The sequence below is a fragment of the Lampris incognitus genome, chromosome 11, assembly GCF_029633865.1.
Source record: "Lampris incognitus isolate fLamInc1 chromosome 11, fLamInc1.hap2, whole genome shotgun sequence".
In the NCBI taxonomy this organism is placed as follows: Eukaryota; Metazoa; Chordata; class Actinopteri; order Lampriformes; family Lampridae; genus Lampris; species Lampris incognitus.
The window spans coordinates 33,235,912-33,255,250 of NC_079221.1; the positions used below are offsets into that span (position 1 = coordinate 33,235,912).

General features: G+C 44.1%; 1 protein-coding gene across 1 annotated transcript in view; it reads left to right on the forward strand.

The window, feature by feature from the left end:
• Positions 1 to 19,339, forward strand: part of pth2ra (parathyroid hormone 2 receptor a) — a 104,226-nt gene that overhangs the window by 33,600 nt on the left and 51,287 nt on the right. The window contains exon 6 of the mRNA XM_056289757.1: positions 5,194 to 5,260. Within this exon, the coding sequence (XP_056145732.1) occupies positions 5,194 to 5,260 (67 nt within the window). The remainder of the gene's footprint in view (positions 1 to 5,193; positions 5,261 to 19,339) is intronic.

Consider the following 19,339-nt stretch of genomic DNA (forward strand, 5'->3'; position numbering starts at 1 on the left):
TAGGTTATTTTATTAGTTAAAGGGGTCTCTAATTTTATGTACAGAATTCATAATTTGTTGTGCCCTGAGCCATCTTGCTAAAAACTTTTTTTTTTGCTTTCAGGTCTGATTCATAAAAGGTTTGTTTTGTGAATCTCAGTTTCTTTTCCACTTCGTCATTTAAGATGCTCTCTATTTGGTTTTTAAGTTCTTTTATCTGGTTTGCCAGTCCCTTGTCTTTATCTTTTTGTTTCTCTAGCTTTCTCAAAGTTTTCTCCAATTCATCATATTTCATCCTCTTCATCTTATTTAAGTGTGCCGTTCTTGAAATTAGTCTCCCTCTCATTATTGCTTTAATCGTGTCCCATAAGATAGTTGGGTCTACTCGGCCATTCTTGTTCTCTTTTATACTGTCTCCAATTTCTTTCTTGAGCTCCTTTACTACTGACTTATTGTTTAAAATGCTGATATTTAGTCTCCATAGTGTACTCTTTGGTCTGTTATTTAAGTGTAAAGATAAATAAATTACATTGTGATCCGATACATCTGCTTTTCCTATTGAGCACTCCTTCACCCTGTCTGTCTATAATGTTCATAATCTGGAGTGTACCCGATGAGTGGCTGAATAGTGAGTAAAGTATTTTTCCCCTGGATGGAGATTCCTCCAAACTTCATACATGCCTGTTTCTTTGATTATCATGTTGAGGTCTTTCGACCTGTGGGATTTATATCTTTTTGTACTTGTTGTATCAATAGAGTGGTTTAGAATCGAGTTCCAATCTCCAGCGCAGACTAAAATCTCTTTGCTTTCAGAAATGACCGTATCAAATAGGGACTTAAAGAATTTTCTATCCCTGCCCAGAGCGGTGTATATATTGACAAATGTGACCAAAATGTTATGTATTCTTCCTTTGACTATTATATATCTGCCCTCTTTGTCTCCCTTTTTTCTTTAACTAATTCAAAGTTGAGAGAGTTGGAACCCAGAGTAGCCACTCCTCTTTTACGACTATTTTTACAGGAACTGAAAAAAAGAGTTTAAGCACCCAAACCTTTTCAACTTGTCATGTTCTTGTTTTGACATGTGTGTCTCTTGTAAGAATACAACTTGTGTCCTATCCTTTTTTGCCAGTGCATTACTCCTCTTGACTGGATTACTCAGGCCATTCACATCTAAGGAAGCAATTCTTAGGTTATGTGACCCTATCATGCTTGTACCAGGTAATGAATGAATTAGTGGTCCCCCAGAACAAAATTAGAACTAAAATCACAACTATGTAACACAAAAATGAACAAACCTCCAAGCGAGGAGGAGGTTCTTGCTCCTCAGCTGTGACCCCGTTGGTGGGTCGAGGGTGAAGCCTCTCATTCAGAGAGGGCCCAGTATTAAGAATGGCTGATGAGTAAAAAAGCAGTAACTCTACCATCTTATGAGTCCAACATGTCCTGTTTTGAAAATGAAACTGCCACCCCCAGACACACAGTGAACAATACACGGCCAAAATATAAAACTATCAAAGACTATTTAAGAGTTTCGGAAATTGAAAAAGTCATACCGTTTCGTGTAATTCAAGTCTCCATTCAAATTCACTCAGAGCACCTCCTCCGGAAGGCCTGGAGTTTTTCCCTTGCTCTCTGGGTCATGGCCACCCCCCCTCCCCTCCCCCTCGGGGCAACCCGCTGTCTGCTGCCATCCCAGCAGCTCACAAAGCCTCGTTTCCGGGCTGCTCTCTCCAGCTCCTCCACGGGGAATCCGCGTCTCTTCAGCTCCTGCTGTGCCTCCTGTGCACTGCTGTATGTTTGAGCCCCCATATCCCAGTGGATCTGCGCATTTGTGTATGGTGTTTGAAAGTGAATAAACCTTTCCTTTAGGGCTTTCTTTATCCTGTTGTATTCCCTGCGCTTCTTGACTATCTCAGTTGCATAATCATGGTCGAAGTAGAGAGACCTGTTGCCCCGTTGGATTTGACCCTTTTTCCAAGCTTCTCTAAACACCATCTCCTTGGTTGTGAACTCCTGGAAGTTGATAATGATGGGTCTCGGTAGGGCTTCAGGGTGGTGTTTTTGTGCAGGGGACTGATGTGCTTGCTGTATTTTCAGATCCAGGTCCTGTGGTAATGGCAGCTCGCCTCTAAGAAGTTTCACAATAAACTGTGGTACCGAGTTTCCCTCCTGTCCCTCTGCCACTCCAAAGATACGTATGTTGTTTCTCCTGAACTGGGACTCTTAAGTCCGTTAATTTCTCCTGCAGGGCTCTTTGTTGTTCCAGTTAGGTGCAGAGCATGTTGGTCACTGCTTCAGCCCAACCCTCCACATGCTCCACTCGGGTCTCCACTTCGCCAACTCAGTCAGACAGACTGCATTTCAGCAAGTTTATTGAGTTTGCAGTTGAATTCTTGTCTCAGTTGGTTAATAACCTGTCTCAGGTAGTCATTGTGTCCCTTGAGTTCCATTTTTAACTTGTTTAACACCATAATTATGTCTTCGGGGCCTGTGTTCGTTCCCGGACTCCTCTGGACAATGGCAGCTTTGCTACATTTGTTACCATGCTCTGTGTCGGCGTTGCTAACTTTCACCACCAGGGCCGAGGCACTTTTGTCTTGAGCTTTTGGCATGCTTTCCTCTATTTTGTGGCCTTTGGTAATTCTTCTCCTACTCATCTATCCCTTACGCTGGTAAATATCGAGTCAACGAGTTATTTGGTGGGAAATTTCTGATTGATCTGGGAGTGCGCTTTCACTATGCATGTTCACTATGCATCTGACTACTCCATCGGCAAACCGGAAGTCCCATGTTCTTGTTTTTACCACAGGATGGAATTTCTGGTAGGCGCAGTAACCTACTCAGGAGATTGGTTGAGTGGAAAATTTTTAGGCCACCTTTTCCAGGCCCCTCCCCAATTGGGGTGAGCAGTGTAGTCCATAAATAGGGTTGCTCAGTCACACGGGGGTCTGCCAAAAGCAGCTGCCACTCAATCCCAGCTGCTAGCGACCATATACCCTGTGCTGCTGATATGCAGGGCTCTGACTAGAAGCTCCCAGGCCATTTTAGCCTGCTCCCATCGCCAGACACCCCACCGCCACCAGACTTCAACCAGATGTCCATCCATCCATTATCCAAGCTGCTTATCCTGCTCTTGGGGTCGCGGGTATGCTGCAGCCTAGCAGTCATTGGGTGGCAGGCGGGGAGACACCTTGGACAGGCCGCCAGGCCATCTCACACACACACACACACACACACACACACACACACACACCTAGGGACAATTTCGTATGGCCGATTCGCGTGACCTACATGTCTTTGGCCTGTGGGAGGAAACCAGCGCACCCGGAGGAAACCCACGCAGACACGGGAAGAACATGCAAACTCCACACAGAGGACAATCCAAGATGACCCCCAAGGTTGAACAACCCTGGGGCTCGAACACAGGACCTTCTCTTGCTGTGGGGTGACCGCGCTAACCACTGCGCCACCGTGCTACCTACGCCTTACATCCACCTTCAACCGGATGTAAGGCCAGATATTGTACACTGGTCAGAGGTGGAGACCTACGCAAGGATATTTTTAGAGTGCCAATGGGGGTGAGTAGTCCTCAGTAGCTCGGTCTTTGCCATGACAGGTTGGTCCCGGTGGCAAGGATCCAGGACAACCAGTCACCCATCATGACTGCAGGAGGCTGCCGGAAACTCTAGACAGTGGAAGAACCACTTAATGTGGGACGCCAAACATGTTGCTTTTCTCTCAGGGTGTGCTCCCCTGGCCTTTGTCTCAACTTCCCATAAAGCAGCGGGGCAGTGGTTGGCCATGAACAACCACTGAACCTCTGGGGAGAACTGCAGCTTTGAGATCTCCTGCCAAGTTTGCCTGAGGCCGCGAGGCACCCAGTTACCATGAGTGGCCACAAGGAGGCCTGGCAGAGGTCTTAGCGAAGGAGAGGCTATGTACTGGTGGGGGAAGGCTTACAGACTGGGCTGCTTCCTTGTTCACCACAAGGGCTAGCCAGTGCCAGCAAGCTGTAAGCAAGAGGTTAGAAAAGCAGGCGGTAAGCAAACATGCATCTTCCCTCTAACTACTGCACTGCTGCGCTAGACGTATCACATCACTCTGTGTGAAACACACACGTGATACCAGTCCACTCATTATTACCACAACCAACCTCCAATATTCAAAACAGTAGTGATTAGTGATATTGCTACTGCTGTGTAAGATGATATAACAACTATAGAAATTCTAACCTAATGACATTGAATTTCCTGCCAACCACCCTGCTAATGGATCATTTGTTGGTATAGGACAGAATAGAGTCTCCACATAGACCATTATATGAACATGTATTTACTATTTTTCAGAGAACAAGTGAATAGATGTGATAAATTATACCATTCCGCCTCAGGGCGTCAAGTGAGTTTGTCACATTTCATATTTTCTTATGTGGCAGCTCACTGGTAGATGTCAAGTAGTAAGATGATTCATGGGACTATCGGAAATGGCTTAGGAGAAACCGAGCATTTGTGGTATTATGACCATATGCCTATTAGATTTCCAATCGTAGTAAGTTGCATTACATCGCATCTGTCTGGCACAGACGTCACTAAGCAGCAGGGTGTTTCTATGCACTGCAGGGAAGACCACATTATTTTTAAGGTGAGTTGGTCCTGTGTTTTCATGAATCAAAATGAGTCAACAAAAGGAGACTTCTGATGCATCTATTTTACAGTGGAGACTGACATCTAATTGGAAATCCTACAGGTCATGGGAGTAAAACTGGAAGGGAGTCAATACCGTCCTGTAGAGAGGACAGGATCGGAAAAAAATCTCAACGGGAGTGGGGAGGATCAAGAAATATAAAAACATTAATTTCGATCTCTCTCTCTTTTTCTCTCTCTACATTTAAACTATTTTTTTTCTAATGACTATGCAATGTTTTCCTGTATCTGAACAAAATACTGGCCATTCTCTCTTTCCAATTTCCTCCTGTCTTTTTTGTCTGCTGGTTCCAACCAGACCCATGTGTGACTTGTGGGTTGACATACAAGGCCTACACTGTGTGCCTTGTGATGCCAAATATCAACACCAACACTGGAGATGGACTTGGAGAATAAAACTCTATTGCAACACCCAGTTTTTCCTCACATTTTCCATCCTCATTTCTTCATTTTACTCACCTCCTCCTCTCCTGTGTCCTTCTCTTTCTTCTGTTTGTCTATATTGTAGGTGTTGGGAGTTGAGTGCAGGTAATATTAAGTGGATCTACCAGGTCCCCATTCTGACAGCCATCGGGGTAAGTGTGTCTCTCACAGAAAGAGGACCAATCAACAATGTGCAAGATTTATCTAAAGTTGGATAATTTGACACATTAGTAGGGAGCAAATTAACTGTTTTTCTTCTTTGTTTACCCTCCCATTTGTTTTCCCTGCATGCTCCAATCCTGAAACGCATTCCATGTGAAGTATTGATGCTGTGACTATTGACTCACATGAAACGGAAACCTTCACATCTTTTTTGAATGCTGCAGTCAGCAAAAGTTCATGCAGAGGCTGGCACAGACACCACCGTTTGGCAGGCTGGTGTGTGTGTGTGTGTGTGTGTGTGTGTTTGCAGTTATCTGTGTCTCACAGACAAAGAGCCAGTCAGCAGTGTGCAAGCACTGTGTAAAGTCGGATAATTTGATGCTTTAGGAGGGAGCAAACAAACTGTTGTTTTTTTTAATTGTTTACCCTCCCATTTGTTGTCTCCGCATGCTCCGATCCTGAAGTGCATCCCATGTGGATTATTGATGTGAATACTGACTCACACTAACGGAAACATTCACAACTTTTTAGAATCCTGTAGTAAGCAAAATTTCTTGCAGAGGCTGGCACAGGCACACCACAGTTTGGCTGGCCGGTGTGTGTGTGTGTGTGTGTGTGTGTGTGTGTGTGTGTGTGTGTGTGTGTGTGTGTGTGTGTGTGTGTGTGTGTGTGCATGCGTGCATTCATATATGTCTATTCAAGAACATATGTGTCTTATGTATGCTTATGAGTTGGCTAAGGCTTGGGGCCCATTTCTCGACATGCACAGAAAAACTGTGACGTAAACTGGTAGCACTGTTTTCAGAGGTAATTAACATGAAGAATGTTTGTACGGTTGGTGGTGATGATTGAAGTTCTGGGGCTGGAGAATGAGCCCAAGTCAGCAGTATCCTTGAAATTATAACAAAGCAAAGAAGTGTGTGTGTGTGTGTGCTACAGGATCTAATTAGAGGACAAATGCAGTGTGGAGGATCCAATTGTCAAATAAAGAACAATTAAGAATAAAAAAAAAAGAGAAGAAAACTCCCTGAGATCAAGACGCAGCAAACCATGTTGAATGTAAGTTGAGTGCAACAATGAACCCTCCCTCCGGCAGTGTGAAACCTAAAACTTGGGCGAATCATAATGTTTTTAATGGGCTCATGTTCAGCATAGGAAGACAAGAACAGCATCAACTGTAAACAGGAATCTGCTCAAACAACTGAGTCCTTAGAGAATATGATAGATTATTAAAAAGTAACACTTATTGTTACCCTGAGAGAATTTGCAGACACTCTCAGGAGCTGCTTTTCCATCAAGTTATCTGTAATGAATAATTTGTGGTTGCAAAGATGGCTGAATGGAAATTCCATTATATACAAAATAAGTTTTGAAAAACACAAACGTTTCTCGAAAGGGAAAAGTTGGTGTGTCCATAAAGATTGTGTTAAAGTTAAAATTTCTCCTTTTGCCATCTTGCCCATCTTGATGTCACTCTTGAATGTCCTTAACTGCATCATCCTCTGCACAGAAGTTGGTGTAATCCATTAACATAAGCCAATGGAACAAACCACGTTTGCATCCAAGTTGTATTTGGACTTTATCATCCATCCACCCATTCATTATCCAAACTGCTTATCCTGCTCTCAGGGTCGCGAGGACGCTGGAGCCTCCCCGCCTGCCACCCAGTGACTGCTGGGATAGGCTCCAGCATCCCCTCAACTCAAAATTTACCCAACATTTTAAAAGGAAACATGGCTAGAGGGACACAAGAAAAGGAACATGCCCAAACATAAGTAATTAAGTGTGTGCTAGAAAACTCTACCTCTCTCTCTCTCTTCTTCTCTCTCTCTCACTAATGTGCAAAGTTACTGCAGGGGGTGACGGTTTTGGTATTATCTCTGTCAATAGGGATGCAATGGGTGTTGCAGAGAGAGAGAGAGAGAGAGGTAGCGCGGTGAGAGATTGATTCAAAGAGACAGAGTGAGAGATTAACATCCTATATATACTGTCCTACAGTGCAATAGCAGAGAAGCTCAGCAAATCCCTACAGCAAAATGACATGGACTATATTTAGGGAAATAATACACTGTTACTGACTTCAGAAAATTAGACTCCTAACATTAATTTCTCAAAATGACTGTGGTGGCAGGTTAAAGTCAAGTTAAGATGTAAAAGTGGGCAGAGTTTACCAATGATTTTACTTTGGACAGTTTGATCCAAATGTTAGCCTTGTGAATTTTAAATTACTCTAAACTGTCAATAGCTATGAAGGGTGTGTGAGCCCTGTTATGGACTGATGACCTCTTCATGCCATTATCTCTCTGCCTTCTCCCCAATGCATGCTGGGATAGGCTCCAGCCCTCTATGACTCTGAATTGGATGAAGCAGATATATACAATGAATGAATGAATGGATAAAATATTGCAAATACACTAAACGGTGATAGTGTTATCTAAGATAGGGAGACGATACCTTTATTGGGTCAGGGTTTAACAAGTTTATTTTCGCTAATCAAATGAAAAAAACTTGCTGTTCCTCTTTTAAAAATATAAACAAAGTACCTACAAGTATTGGTTGGTGGCTGCACTTACCCACCAGTGAGGGGATAACAGTGATTGTGTGACATAATGAAATTGGAGGCGTGCTGTGCTCAAGCCACAGCTGATGTTTACTGGGAAAAAAGATGGGTACTAGTAAAATTTTCTGGTTCTCAAAATAACCACCAGCATGCATCCTCGGAAACGGCATGCTAAACAGCTGTGTCACCACAAAATAGAGAATGACCGCTGATTAGCTCTATGTGTCAAGTGTGTGCACTCTCCATGGGCCCATTTCTTGATGTTTCATTGATACTTTGCAAAGGTACAAGCTTGTTTTAAAACGGTCCCCTCTCCAGTTTTGAGTAATGCGATTACTCATCCCCATCCTCCTAAACTTCACATGCTACACACTACATTTCAAAATGTGCATAAATGTTGCTGTCTGTCAGCAACCCAAGAACCTGCTGGTGGACACCAGTGGTGAGGGAAGCCGTCAGGCTGAAGAAGGAGGCCTTTCGGACTTGGCTGGCCCAGGGGTCTCCTGAAGCAGCAGACAGGTACCAGGAGGTCAGAAGGGCTGCCGCTTCGGCAGTCATGAAAGCAAAAACTCGGGTGTGAGAGGAGTTCAGCGAGGCTATGGAGGAGGACTTTCGGTTGGCCTCAAGGAAGTTCTGGCAAACCATACGGTGACTCAGGAAGGGGAAGCAGGGCTTGACTCAGGCTGTGCTCAGTTGGGGAGGGGAACTGTTGACCTGGATTGGGGATGTTGTCGAGCGGTGGAAAGAACACTTTGAGGAGCTCCTGAACCCGACTAACACCTCCTCAGTGGAGGAGGTAGAGTCTGAAGACTCAGGGGAAGCACCACCCATATCCCTGGCAGAGGTCCCTGAGGTAGTTAAAAAGCTCCTCGTTGACAAGGTGCCCGGTGTGGATGAGATTCGCCCTGAGATGCTAAAGGCTCTGGACTTTGTTGGGCTGTCTTGGTTGACACGCCTCTTCAGTGTCGCATGGAGGTCAGGGACAGTACCTGTGGAGTGTCAGACTGGAGGGGTGGTTCCCATATTCAAAAAGGGGGACCGGAGGGTGTGCTACAATTATCAAGGCATCACATTGCTCAGCCTCCCTGGAAAAGTCTACTCTAGGGTGCTCGAAAGGAGGCCCCAACCAATTGTCGAACCTCGTATCCAGGAGGAACAATGTGGATTCCGTCCTGGCCGTGGAACAACGGACCAACTCTTTACCCTTGCAGAAGTGCTGAGGGGGGCATGGGAGTTTGACCAGCCCGTCTACATGTGTTCTGTGGACATGGAGAAGGCTTACGACCGTGTACCCCAGGGCAGATGCTACAAGACATCCAGTCCTTGTATAACCCAAGTGAGAGCTGTGTCTGCATTCTTGGCACAAAGCCAAACAAGTTTTCGGTGGGTGTCGGACTCCGCCAAGGCTGTCCCTCGTCTCCGATTCGGTTTGTGATATTCATGGACAGGATATCAAGGCGCAGCCAAGGTGAGGAGTGTGTCTGTTTTGGGAACCCCAGAATAGCAGCTCTGCTCTTCGCAGAAGATGTGGTTTTGTTGGCTTCATCAGAATGTGACCTCCGGCATGCACCGGGGCGGTTTGCAGCCGAGTGCAAAATGGCCAGGATGAGAGTCAGCACCTCCAAGTCTGAGGCCATGGTTCTCTACCCGAAAATGGTGGATCCCCCCCCCCGGGGATGAGTTGTTGTCTCAAGTGAAGGAGTTCAAGTATCTTGGGGTCTTGTTCATGACTGAGGGTAGGATGGAGCAGGAGATTGACAGGAGGATTGGTGCAGCATCAGCAGTAATGCGGACGTTGTACCGGACCATTGTGGTGAAGAGGGAGCTGAGCCGGAAGGCAAAGCTCTCAGTTTACCTGTCAATCTTCGTTCCAGTCCTCACCTATGGTCATGAGCTTTGGGTAGTGACCGAAAGGGTAAGATCGCGGATACAAGTGGCTGAAATGAGTTTCCTCCACAGGGTGTCTGGGCTCAGCCTTAGAGATAGGATGAGGAGCTCGGACATCTGGAGGGAGCTTGGAGTAGAGCTGCTGCTCCTTTCACATCGAAAGGAGCCAGTTGAGATGGTTCGGGCATCTGATTAGGATGCCTCCTGGGCGCCTTCCTTTGGAGATTTACCAGGTACAGCCAACTGGGAGGAGACCGCGGGGTAGACCCAGAAGTCGCTGGAGGGACTACATGTCCAATCTGGCCTGGGAACGCGTTGGGATCCTCCAGGAGGAGCTGGAGGGCATTGCTGGGGAAAGGGATGTCTGGAGTGCCCTACTTAGCTTGGTGCCACTGTGACCTGACCCAGAAAAAGCAGCTGAAGATGAGATGAGAGATGTTGCTGTCTGTGTTGTCGCAATACAGAAACTGTTCTGTCCCTTGATCAGATGTTTATAGCCCTTTTTTGTTGTTGCTTTTTTGTTTTTGTTTTTTCTTCATGGGGAACAATTTCAAGGTTGCCATGTTTAACTGGCGTTATTGTGCTCTACGGTGGCGCAGTGGTTAGCGCAGCTACCTCACAGCAAGAAGGTCCTGGCTTCGAGCCTCGGGGTAGTCCAACCTTGGTGGGTAACCCCAGGTCATCCTCTGTGTGGAGTTTGCATGTTCTCCCCATGTCTGACTGGGTTTCCTCCAGGGGCTCTGGTTTCCCCCCCCACAGTCCAAAGACATACAAGTCAGGTGAATTGACCATACTAAATTGTCCCTAGGAATGAATGTGGAATGTGTGTGTGTGTGTGTGTGTGTGTGTGTGTGTGTGTGTGTGTGTGTGTGTGTGTGTGTGTGTGTGTGTGTGTGTCTGTGTGTTGGCCTGTCCAGGGTGTCTCCCCACCTGCCACTCAGTGACTGCTGGAATAGGCTCAAGCATCCCTGCGATCCTGAGAGCAGGATAAGCAGTTAAGATAATGGATGGATGAATGGATGGATATTGTGTTCTTGGGCTGGGCAGCAATTCAATATAATCATTTACTGTCATTCAATGGTATCGTATCTAGATGAAACTTGGATATTGCAATATCGTGATGCACCATTTTGTTGTCTGAATTAATGTAGAGAATCTAGTAACAAAATTTTCTTACAAAATGAGGTCCTAAATATTTGAGTGAGTATTATTCAGAAACCAGTTTTGGCTCGACATTACACTTTTCATTGGCTAACAGTCCATTGTGATGAACCTCGGATGAATTCTGAATGAAAAAAGGGTAGAGTAGTTTTGCATATGGAATCAGCTATTCCCTGTTATTATGGTGATAGTATTCCCATATTACCAAGGACTGTTGTGTTCCCATTACATGTCATTCAGGTCACCACAATCCTGTTTGTTACCCTGCTCACTTCCTGCTCACTGTCATGGACAGGATAATCAGTTTATCTGCACTTCAGCACATGGAGATGTACCACTGATTTTATGTGTTCACACTTCCTGGAATGTAGAAGAGGATGAAATTGGTACATTAGGGATATATATATTATTCTAGTTCATTGATCGGTTTGTTTTCATTTTAAAGGGAAAAAAGGCAAAAACAAAGGAATAAAGAGGAATAGCACCTGGGCGTAAGGTACTAGTGTTTGGCAGATTTGGTCTGACACATTAGATGTTGTCAAAAGCACCACTAGGGAAAACTACCTCTCATTAAGTTTTTAAATTACTTTATTTGACAGACATCTCTCCTTGAACGCTTCTGAAAACAATATTTATAGCAGTTCCAACACTTTTTTTCCCAATAAACATTTGCCTGTAATAAGGATGTAATGATACCAAAAGCTTACAGTATGATAATACTGTGAAAAAAGTCCATTATATATTTTTTCATATTAAAAAAAGAAGAAAAATTATGACTTAAAAATGGTCTTTATTAAATAATAATCTGATATGTACAGCATTTTTCTTCACATAAAATTCGTTTTTCCTTTAAGTGAAAGTGCTTCTGCTTTCCTTCTTTAATAAAATAAAATAGAAGTAGACAACCATGACCTAAGCGTGTGCAAAAAATTGGCATGAGTTGTCTTTGGCAATGAATTAACAACTGTAAAACAAAACAATGCAGCATGCAGTAGCAGTGATTTTATAAAATAAAATAAAATAAAATAAATTAACATTTTGCAGCATCTGGATTTTGTAAACAAAAAAAGTCACTCAAGAATGTATGGCCATAATGAAATGTATACTTGGATTCCAGCATGTTTACTAACCTCCGAAATCCATCATTGTCAACCACAAAAAACGGTCTTAAGTGTTGGCTTAAGTGTTGGCCTGAAGTCTTTTGACAGAGATCCAACAATGACCAAGCCCGTCATTTTGATGGTTTTGGATTTTTAAAGTTAAATAACTTTGTGAAAAAAAAAAAGATACAGACCTGCCGCTCCCTGAATGCTCCTAAAATTGCATATATTTGCATTAAAGTGAGTTTTGCACAAAAAAAAAAAGTTATGATAAGATCTACCGAAAGCAGTCAAAAGTGGCTATTAAGATAACTTGTGGAACCTAGTAGTTCCTAATAGTTGTTACACAAGTTCGGTTGCAAACCCGCTGCAGGAAGCATTCGACCTTGGTGACGCCCCGTTGATACACAGGTGTCACAGATCACTACAGCCGGTGCCAAAGCCAGGACAGTGATCCAGGACCATTGTTTCACATCGGCATTACTACAGTGACTGTGCTAATATATTGCGTCTTGCCAGGGAGAAGCGGAGGATTAAGGTGAGGGACATGACAATATCAGTCTTCCCTGACTACACCGCACGGGTGGGCCAAGGCCCGCGCAGCCTTCAATGGCATCAGGCAGCAGCTCAGAGGACTAGAGGGAGTCCGATTTGATAGCTCTCATTTGGCCCGACTTTGTATCACATATAACAGTTTGGAGAAGATTTTCCTGGACCCAGAAGAGTTCCAATCCAATGTAACGCAGGCCATTATTCCTCATGCTACTCGAGTGGACAGACACACACTTCCAAGTTACTTGATGAGGTCCAGACCAAAGTAAAGGGGCATAAACTGATAACGACACCTTGATTCAACATCTGTTGACAATTGGAAATATAATTGTGCTCTCTGATGCTAACAGAGGGCACAACAGTTACGTGAGTATTTACGCTGGACTGTTTTGTTTCAATATTTTAGAGGTTTGGTGCTTTTTTAAGGGCTATATTTTGATACGAATGTTTCCACCTCAGGTTTGGGCTATTTTTGCCTGAGTTCATTATTAATGTTTTTGCTGTTGCTGTTACTGAGGATATTGTTTTTGTTTGCTGTTATAAGGCTTTTACTATTCTATTATTACCTTTTGTGCCTTAAAAGTCTGACAAGGCATGTTCTGTAAGCCCTGGTTAGCAGTTTCCCTGACAACAAACACTTTATGTGCTTTTACTTCCTTAGTTTAAAGGAGGTTGGTGCAATCTTCCATTTGAAGGGAGATCTGCATAGGGATTTAGGACTTTGTTTTCCTTTTTTTTCCCTCCCCCATTTCTTTCTAATTTGTTTTCTTTTTTCCATTTTTATACATTTTTTTCATTTGGAAAAGACTAAAGACTATAAGCTATTCAGACCTATACCACTTGATCCCATTGCACAAATAGTAATAAATTATGGCATCATCTAGTTCCAGTACTTTAGGCTCTATTCGACTCACCAGCTGGCATATTAAAAGGAATTCACCATCTGATTAAATGCAGCCATGTGTTTGCACACCTAAAATTCCTGGGCTCAGAAATTATTTTTCTTCAGGAGACTCACCTTTGCACTAATGAATGCACCAAACTTAAGAGAGGATGGATTGGGCAAATATTTTGTTCGAAATACGAGGATAGGTCCAGAGGCACAGCCATACTGATCAAAAAGGGAATCCTTTTTGTTCCAACTTCAGTAATTGCTGATAAGAATGGCAGATACATAATTGTTGCTGGTAAACCTTTTGGTTCACAGATTGTTTTAGCTAATGTCTACGGTCTGAACTGGGACAACCCACAGTTTTTCTCCCGCTTTCTAGCTAAAATACCATATCTCCACACACCATCTAGTTTTGGGAGGTGACTTCAACTGTGTGCTGCACCCTGGCCTAGACAAGTCCAGACCTAGACCTGATAGTGCAATTTCCAAATCCGGTAAGGTTCTTCTTTCATTTACGGACTTATACAAGCTTACAGACCCGTGGAGAAACAAATCCTACAGCTAAACGATACTAATTTTTCTCACCAGTTCACCACTCATATTCACGAATCGATTTTTTTCTTGCTCAATAGTGGTTCCCTCCCATTAGTCACAAATTGCCAGTACCACAGCATTGTTATCTCTGACCACAGCCCGTTTCACTTATATATGCATTTCCCCAATAGTGTAGCACCGCAGCGCACTTGGCGACTAGACCCTTTGTTGCTGTCCTGTGATAAATTCATCAGATTTATAAATGAGAAAATTGATACCTATCTAGACATTAACTCGACCCCCGGTATGTCATACACTATAATTTGGGGATCCGTCAAAGCCTTCCTTAGACAACTTATTCAGATTTTGAGAAATAAAAATGCACAAAATGTCTTTCAGAACTGTCTCCTCAGATAACAGATATAGACAATAGATTTTCTACTGACCCAAAATCTGGATTATATAAGGAATTGCTACAGCTACAGACTGAATTTGAGAACCTGTCAATCAGACATACTGAACAGCTTTTATTTAAATTAAGACAAACATTTTATGAACATGGCGACAAAACAGGTAGACTCCTATCCCATCAATTTAAACAAGCAGAGCCTAATAGAGCTATTCCAGAGGTACAAATTGATCTCAGGTACAAATTAATCTAATTTCTACACAAAATGGCCACCGTTAGCCTGGCCCCGGTTCCTGCTCTGCTGCTGTGTTTTGCACTTTTGTCTATATTTTATGTCAGAAAAACATTGTGTCTATGGAAATACAGCCGTGAGGAGTTGCTATACATCAGGAGGACTACATTTGGCAATTTGGGACTATACGCCAACATTCCAGAGGATATACTGGTTTTAAACATCACTGGATCGCCATGTTGGGAAAATACACCTAGCACAGGGAGACGGAGAACAGGGGTGCTCTCCAGGTTCAGGAGACAGCCCTATCGGCCCCCACTACCGGCACTGATCCTATCCAACATGCGTCCCTCAAAAATAAAATGGATGAACTTTTGTTAACACAAACCGACAGACTACAGAGACTGCTCAGCCTTCTGCTTCACCGAGACATGGCTAGATCAATCGGTCCCTGATCAAGCAGTAACCCCCCCCAGCTTCACCATCTTCAGAGCCGACAGGTCAGTCAAACTATCTCACAAGTCAAAAGGTGGAGGCATTTGTCTCATGGTCAATCAGCGCTGGTGTAACAACACTGTTAAAGTGTGTTGTTTCCTTCTACTAATAAAACTTTACAACTCGTTTCAACCCCACTGTGTTTTGGTACGGCGACTGAGCAGCCGCTGTGCTGGTGTGGTATCAGTACCCTGTGATGGTGTGTTGCGGTGGTCCAGAAGGGCGAGATTAGAATCCTGTCCAGCAGCCTTGGCTTTGAGCAAGAGTCTTTTTGCTGTCTTAACAGCTGACTCAGCTTTGCCGTTGCTTTGCGGGTAACCTGGTGATGAGGTTTTATGTTGAAATCCCCACAGTCGACTGAACTTCTGGAATTCTTGTGACGAATACTGTGGGCCATTGTCCGAGATTACAATATCTGAGATACCTTGGCGGGCAAAATGAGCTTTCAGCTTCCGTATCACTGTGGTTGACTTGGTATCTGCCAGGTAATCCATTTCCCAAAAATTTGAGAAAAAAATCAACAATTATGAGGTAGTCTTTGTTGTCAAACATGAACAGATCTGTGCCCACCTTTGCCCACGGCCTGCTTGGCACATCATGTGACATCAGTGCTTCTTTCTGTTGCTTAATGTCCATTGATCTGCAGATGTCACACTTTGCTATATATGACTTTATTTGGTCGTTCATGCCCTGCCAATAGACACACTCCCTAGCCCTCCGTAGGCATCCTTCCACACCCAGATGTGATGCGTGTAGGCGGCAAGTGATGCCTTTCCTCAATGCATCAGGGATGACAGCGCACTCACTCATCAACACTATTCCATCTTGGTGGCTTAACTCCTCTTGGAATGAGAAGTAGGGCTTGATTTCCATTGGTGTTTTTGACTTATCGTCAGGCCATCCTTGCTGCATCATTTCGATGAGAAGCTGCAGTGTTTCATCCTCTTTTGTGGCAGATCGTATATCATGTAGCCTGTCTGCTGCGATAGGTAAGTGTTGTACCATGTTGACAGTCTCTAGTTCTGCATCCAGTGCACTCTCAGGAAGATAAGCTCTGCTCAGAGTGTCTGCTAGCACCATGTCTCTACCTTGCACATATACTACATCTAGATCATACTTTTGTATGTGCAGCATCATTCTCTGCAGCCTTTTGGGTGCACTCAGTAGAGGTTTTCTCACAATTGTTTCCAATGGCTTGTGATCACTTTGCACCGTCACTTTTCGGCCGTATGTGTACTGGTGAAATCTTTCCATGCTAAAAACCATTGCCAAGAACTCCTTTTCTATTTGCGCATACCCACGCTCTGTTTGAGTGAGTGCTCTGCTTGCAAATGCTATTGGCTTACCCATCTGCATGAGCGCTGCACCTAAGCACGTGTTTGAAGCGTCACACTGCACTGTGAGTTCCTCATCGGGGTTGTAATATTTCAGTACGGAGACCTTTGCTATAGTCTCTTTCAATTTGAGGAAAGCCTCCTCGTGCTGTGCTGTCCAATTCCACTCCCTGTTTTTGTGAGTCAAATCTCTCAACACTATGCACTGGTCTGAGAGGTGGGGACAAAACTTGGCTAGATAATTTACCATACCTAGCAGCCTTTGCCCTCCTTTCACATCCGTCGGTGCTGGCATCTTCTCAACGGCACGCACTTTCTCTGGATCCGCCCCGAGTCCATCAGCCGTCAGGCGGTGTCCAATGTATGTGGTCTCCTTTTGTCTCAACTTGAATTTGTCTTTGTTCAGCTTGATGTTCTTTTGTCTGCATCTTTCAAGAAACAGTCTCAGTTTTCCATCATGGTCATGCTCAGCTTCCTCCTGTGTTTCCCCTTGGCCTGTGATCAGTACATCATCAGCTATAATGTACAAGCCCGGTACACCGTCCAGCGCTTGTGTGAGCTTTCTCTGAAAGATTTCTGGGGCCGGACTTATCCCCATTGGCATCCTCAGCCACCTGTAACATCTGAATGGAGTGGCAAATGTTAGATAGCTGGACTCCTCCTCCAGCTGCACATGCCAGAATCCACTCTTGACATCACACACTGTGAACACTTTTGCTTTTGACAAGTCTGGTAAAATGTCCTCAATGGTTGGCAGTGGGAAGTGACTGCGCTTTAGAGCTTTGTTCAAAGGCTTGGGATTGATACACACTCTTGGTTTCCCTCTTGGTTTCTGTACCCCGACCATTGCACTGATCCAATCTGTACTGCATTCCACAGGTGTTATGATCCCTCTTTGCTGTAGGTCTTGTAGCTTGTCCTTTAGCGGTTTCATCATGGCAACTGGGACCCGCCTCTTTGGCAGCTGTACTGGTTTCACTGTGCTGTCCACCTCTATTTTGTATTTTCCCTCGAGGCAGCCATCGCCAGTGAACGCCATCGCCATCAGCATACTCATCTTTAATTTGTCCCATTGTCCACTGTCCTGTTGTTGTTTCTGTTGTGACAATACTGTCTATTGTCATGATGTTTTCTTATTGCACTTTTATCAATTTCATGGCCTCACTGGCTCTCCTACCCAGCAGAGGCACTGCACCGGCTGCATTCACCACCTGGAACTCTAAGCGATATAGCTTGTTGTTTCTCGGGTTTCTTATTTTCACTTTACATTTTCCCAGTGGTTTTAATTTGGTTTTATTGTACATTACTACACTCTTCGTGTGTTCTAATTTGGCATCTGGATTCAGCAGGTTAATCGGGATGATATTGCAACTGGCACCACAGTCTATTTGGAATTTGACCATGTCCTTGCCTAGAAGCATGCCAGCATACAGAAGCTGAGTTTTCTTAATTTTCTCAGTTTCTTTTACTTCCTCTACAGTCTCTGTATGCACATCTTTCCCTGTGTCAGTCTCTACTGCATCTACAGTTTTTGTCTCAGTTTCAGTGACACAGGTGATAATATCTTCATATTCATCACTCTCAGATTCAGTTGTTATTTTACTCACATATTCATTTTTCCTTAGTTCCGGTTTTGCTCTGCATTTTGCTGCAAAGTGGTTCTCTCTTCCACACTTTGTGCACTTCTTCCCAAACGCTGGGCACGTTTGTTTACTTTTCTCATGCGTTTTTCCACAATATCTGCACTCCACAGTGTTGCTCGTCTGTTTCCAATACTGTGCTCCTTGCACAGCATGTACGTCTTCCACCATCGATCCCGAGATGGTTTTCACATTGTCCTTTGAGAGCTCAGCGGCTCTGCACAGCTGCAAATGTGTGTCCAGTGTCAAGTTTCTCTCTTGGAGCACTCTTTTTCTTATGATTGTGTTGTTACCTCCACACACAATCTGATCCCAAATGAGTGAGTCTCTCAATGTCCCAAAGTTGCATGTTTTTGCCAACACGCTCAGTTCTATGACATAATGGTCTATATGTTCACTGGTGCCCTGGTTTCTTGTAAAAAAAACCGATAACGTTCCACAGTCTCGTTAACGCTGGGTTCGCAGTGATCATCGAACTTCTTGATAACCTCATCTAACTTCCATGCATCCTTCGGTGTGTCGCCCAGTAACGTGTCCATAAGTTCCCTGCCACTCTCCCCGACAAGATAGCTGAACAGTTTCACCTTCTGTTTGTCATCGGCGTCAGCCATGGCTAAATCCACATACAGAGCAAACTCGCCCCTCCAGGCCTTCCATGTCCTCGAAAGGTTGCTTGAGTCCAGACATAACGTTTGCGGTGGTTTTAGCCTATCCATGTCCCACGGCAGTCTCACACTAGCAGCTAATGCTAACATATACTGAACGTTGCTTAGCAACACTAACTGCTCTCCCGCGCCTAGAAAACTTTTCCGCACCAAACTTCAAACCGAGTCGTCCGCCGCTGCTACCATGTTAAAGTGTGTTGTTTCCTTCTACTAATAAGACTTTACAACTCGTTTCAACCCCACTGGGCTATAAACTTTAATAATAACTTCGGCACGTAAGGTTATACATCATGCTCGGTCCGTTAATCAAGGTGCAACAAATAAACGACCTCTGTGGAAACAAGGAACTAAACAATGGTTCCTAACAATAGTTCCTATTGTTACAAACACAACAATCCTTCATCGCTACTGCTCTTATGATATTGAATTCATCAGTTTGAAATGCAGACCATATTATCTTCCCAGAGAATTGCTTCAATTGTACGAGTCGGTGTTTACATTCCACCACAAGCTAATGCTAACACAGCCATTAGCGAACTCTCACGACACATTTCCCATGTTGAAAACTCCAATCCTGACACATCTGTCATCGTGTTAGGTGATTTCAA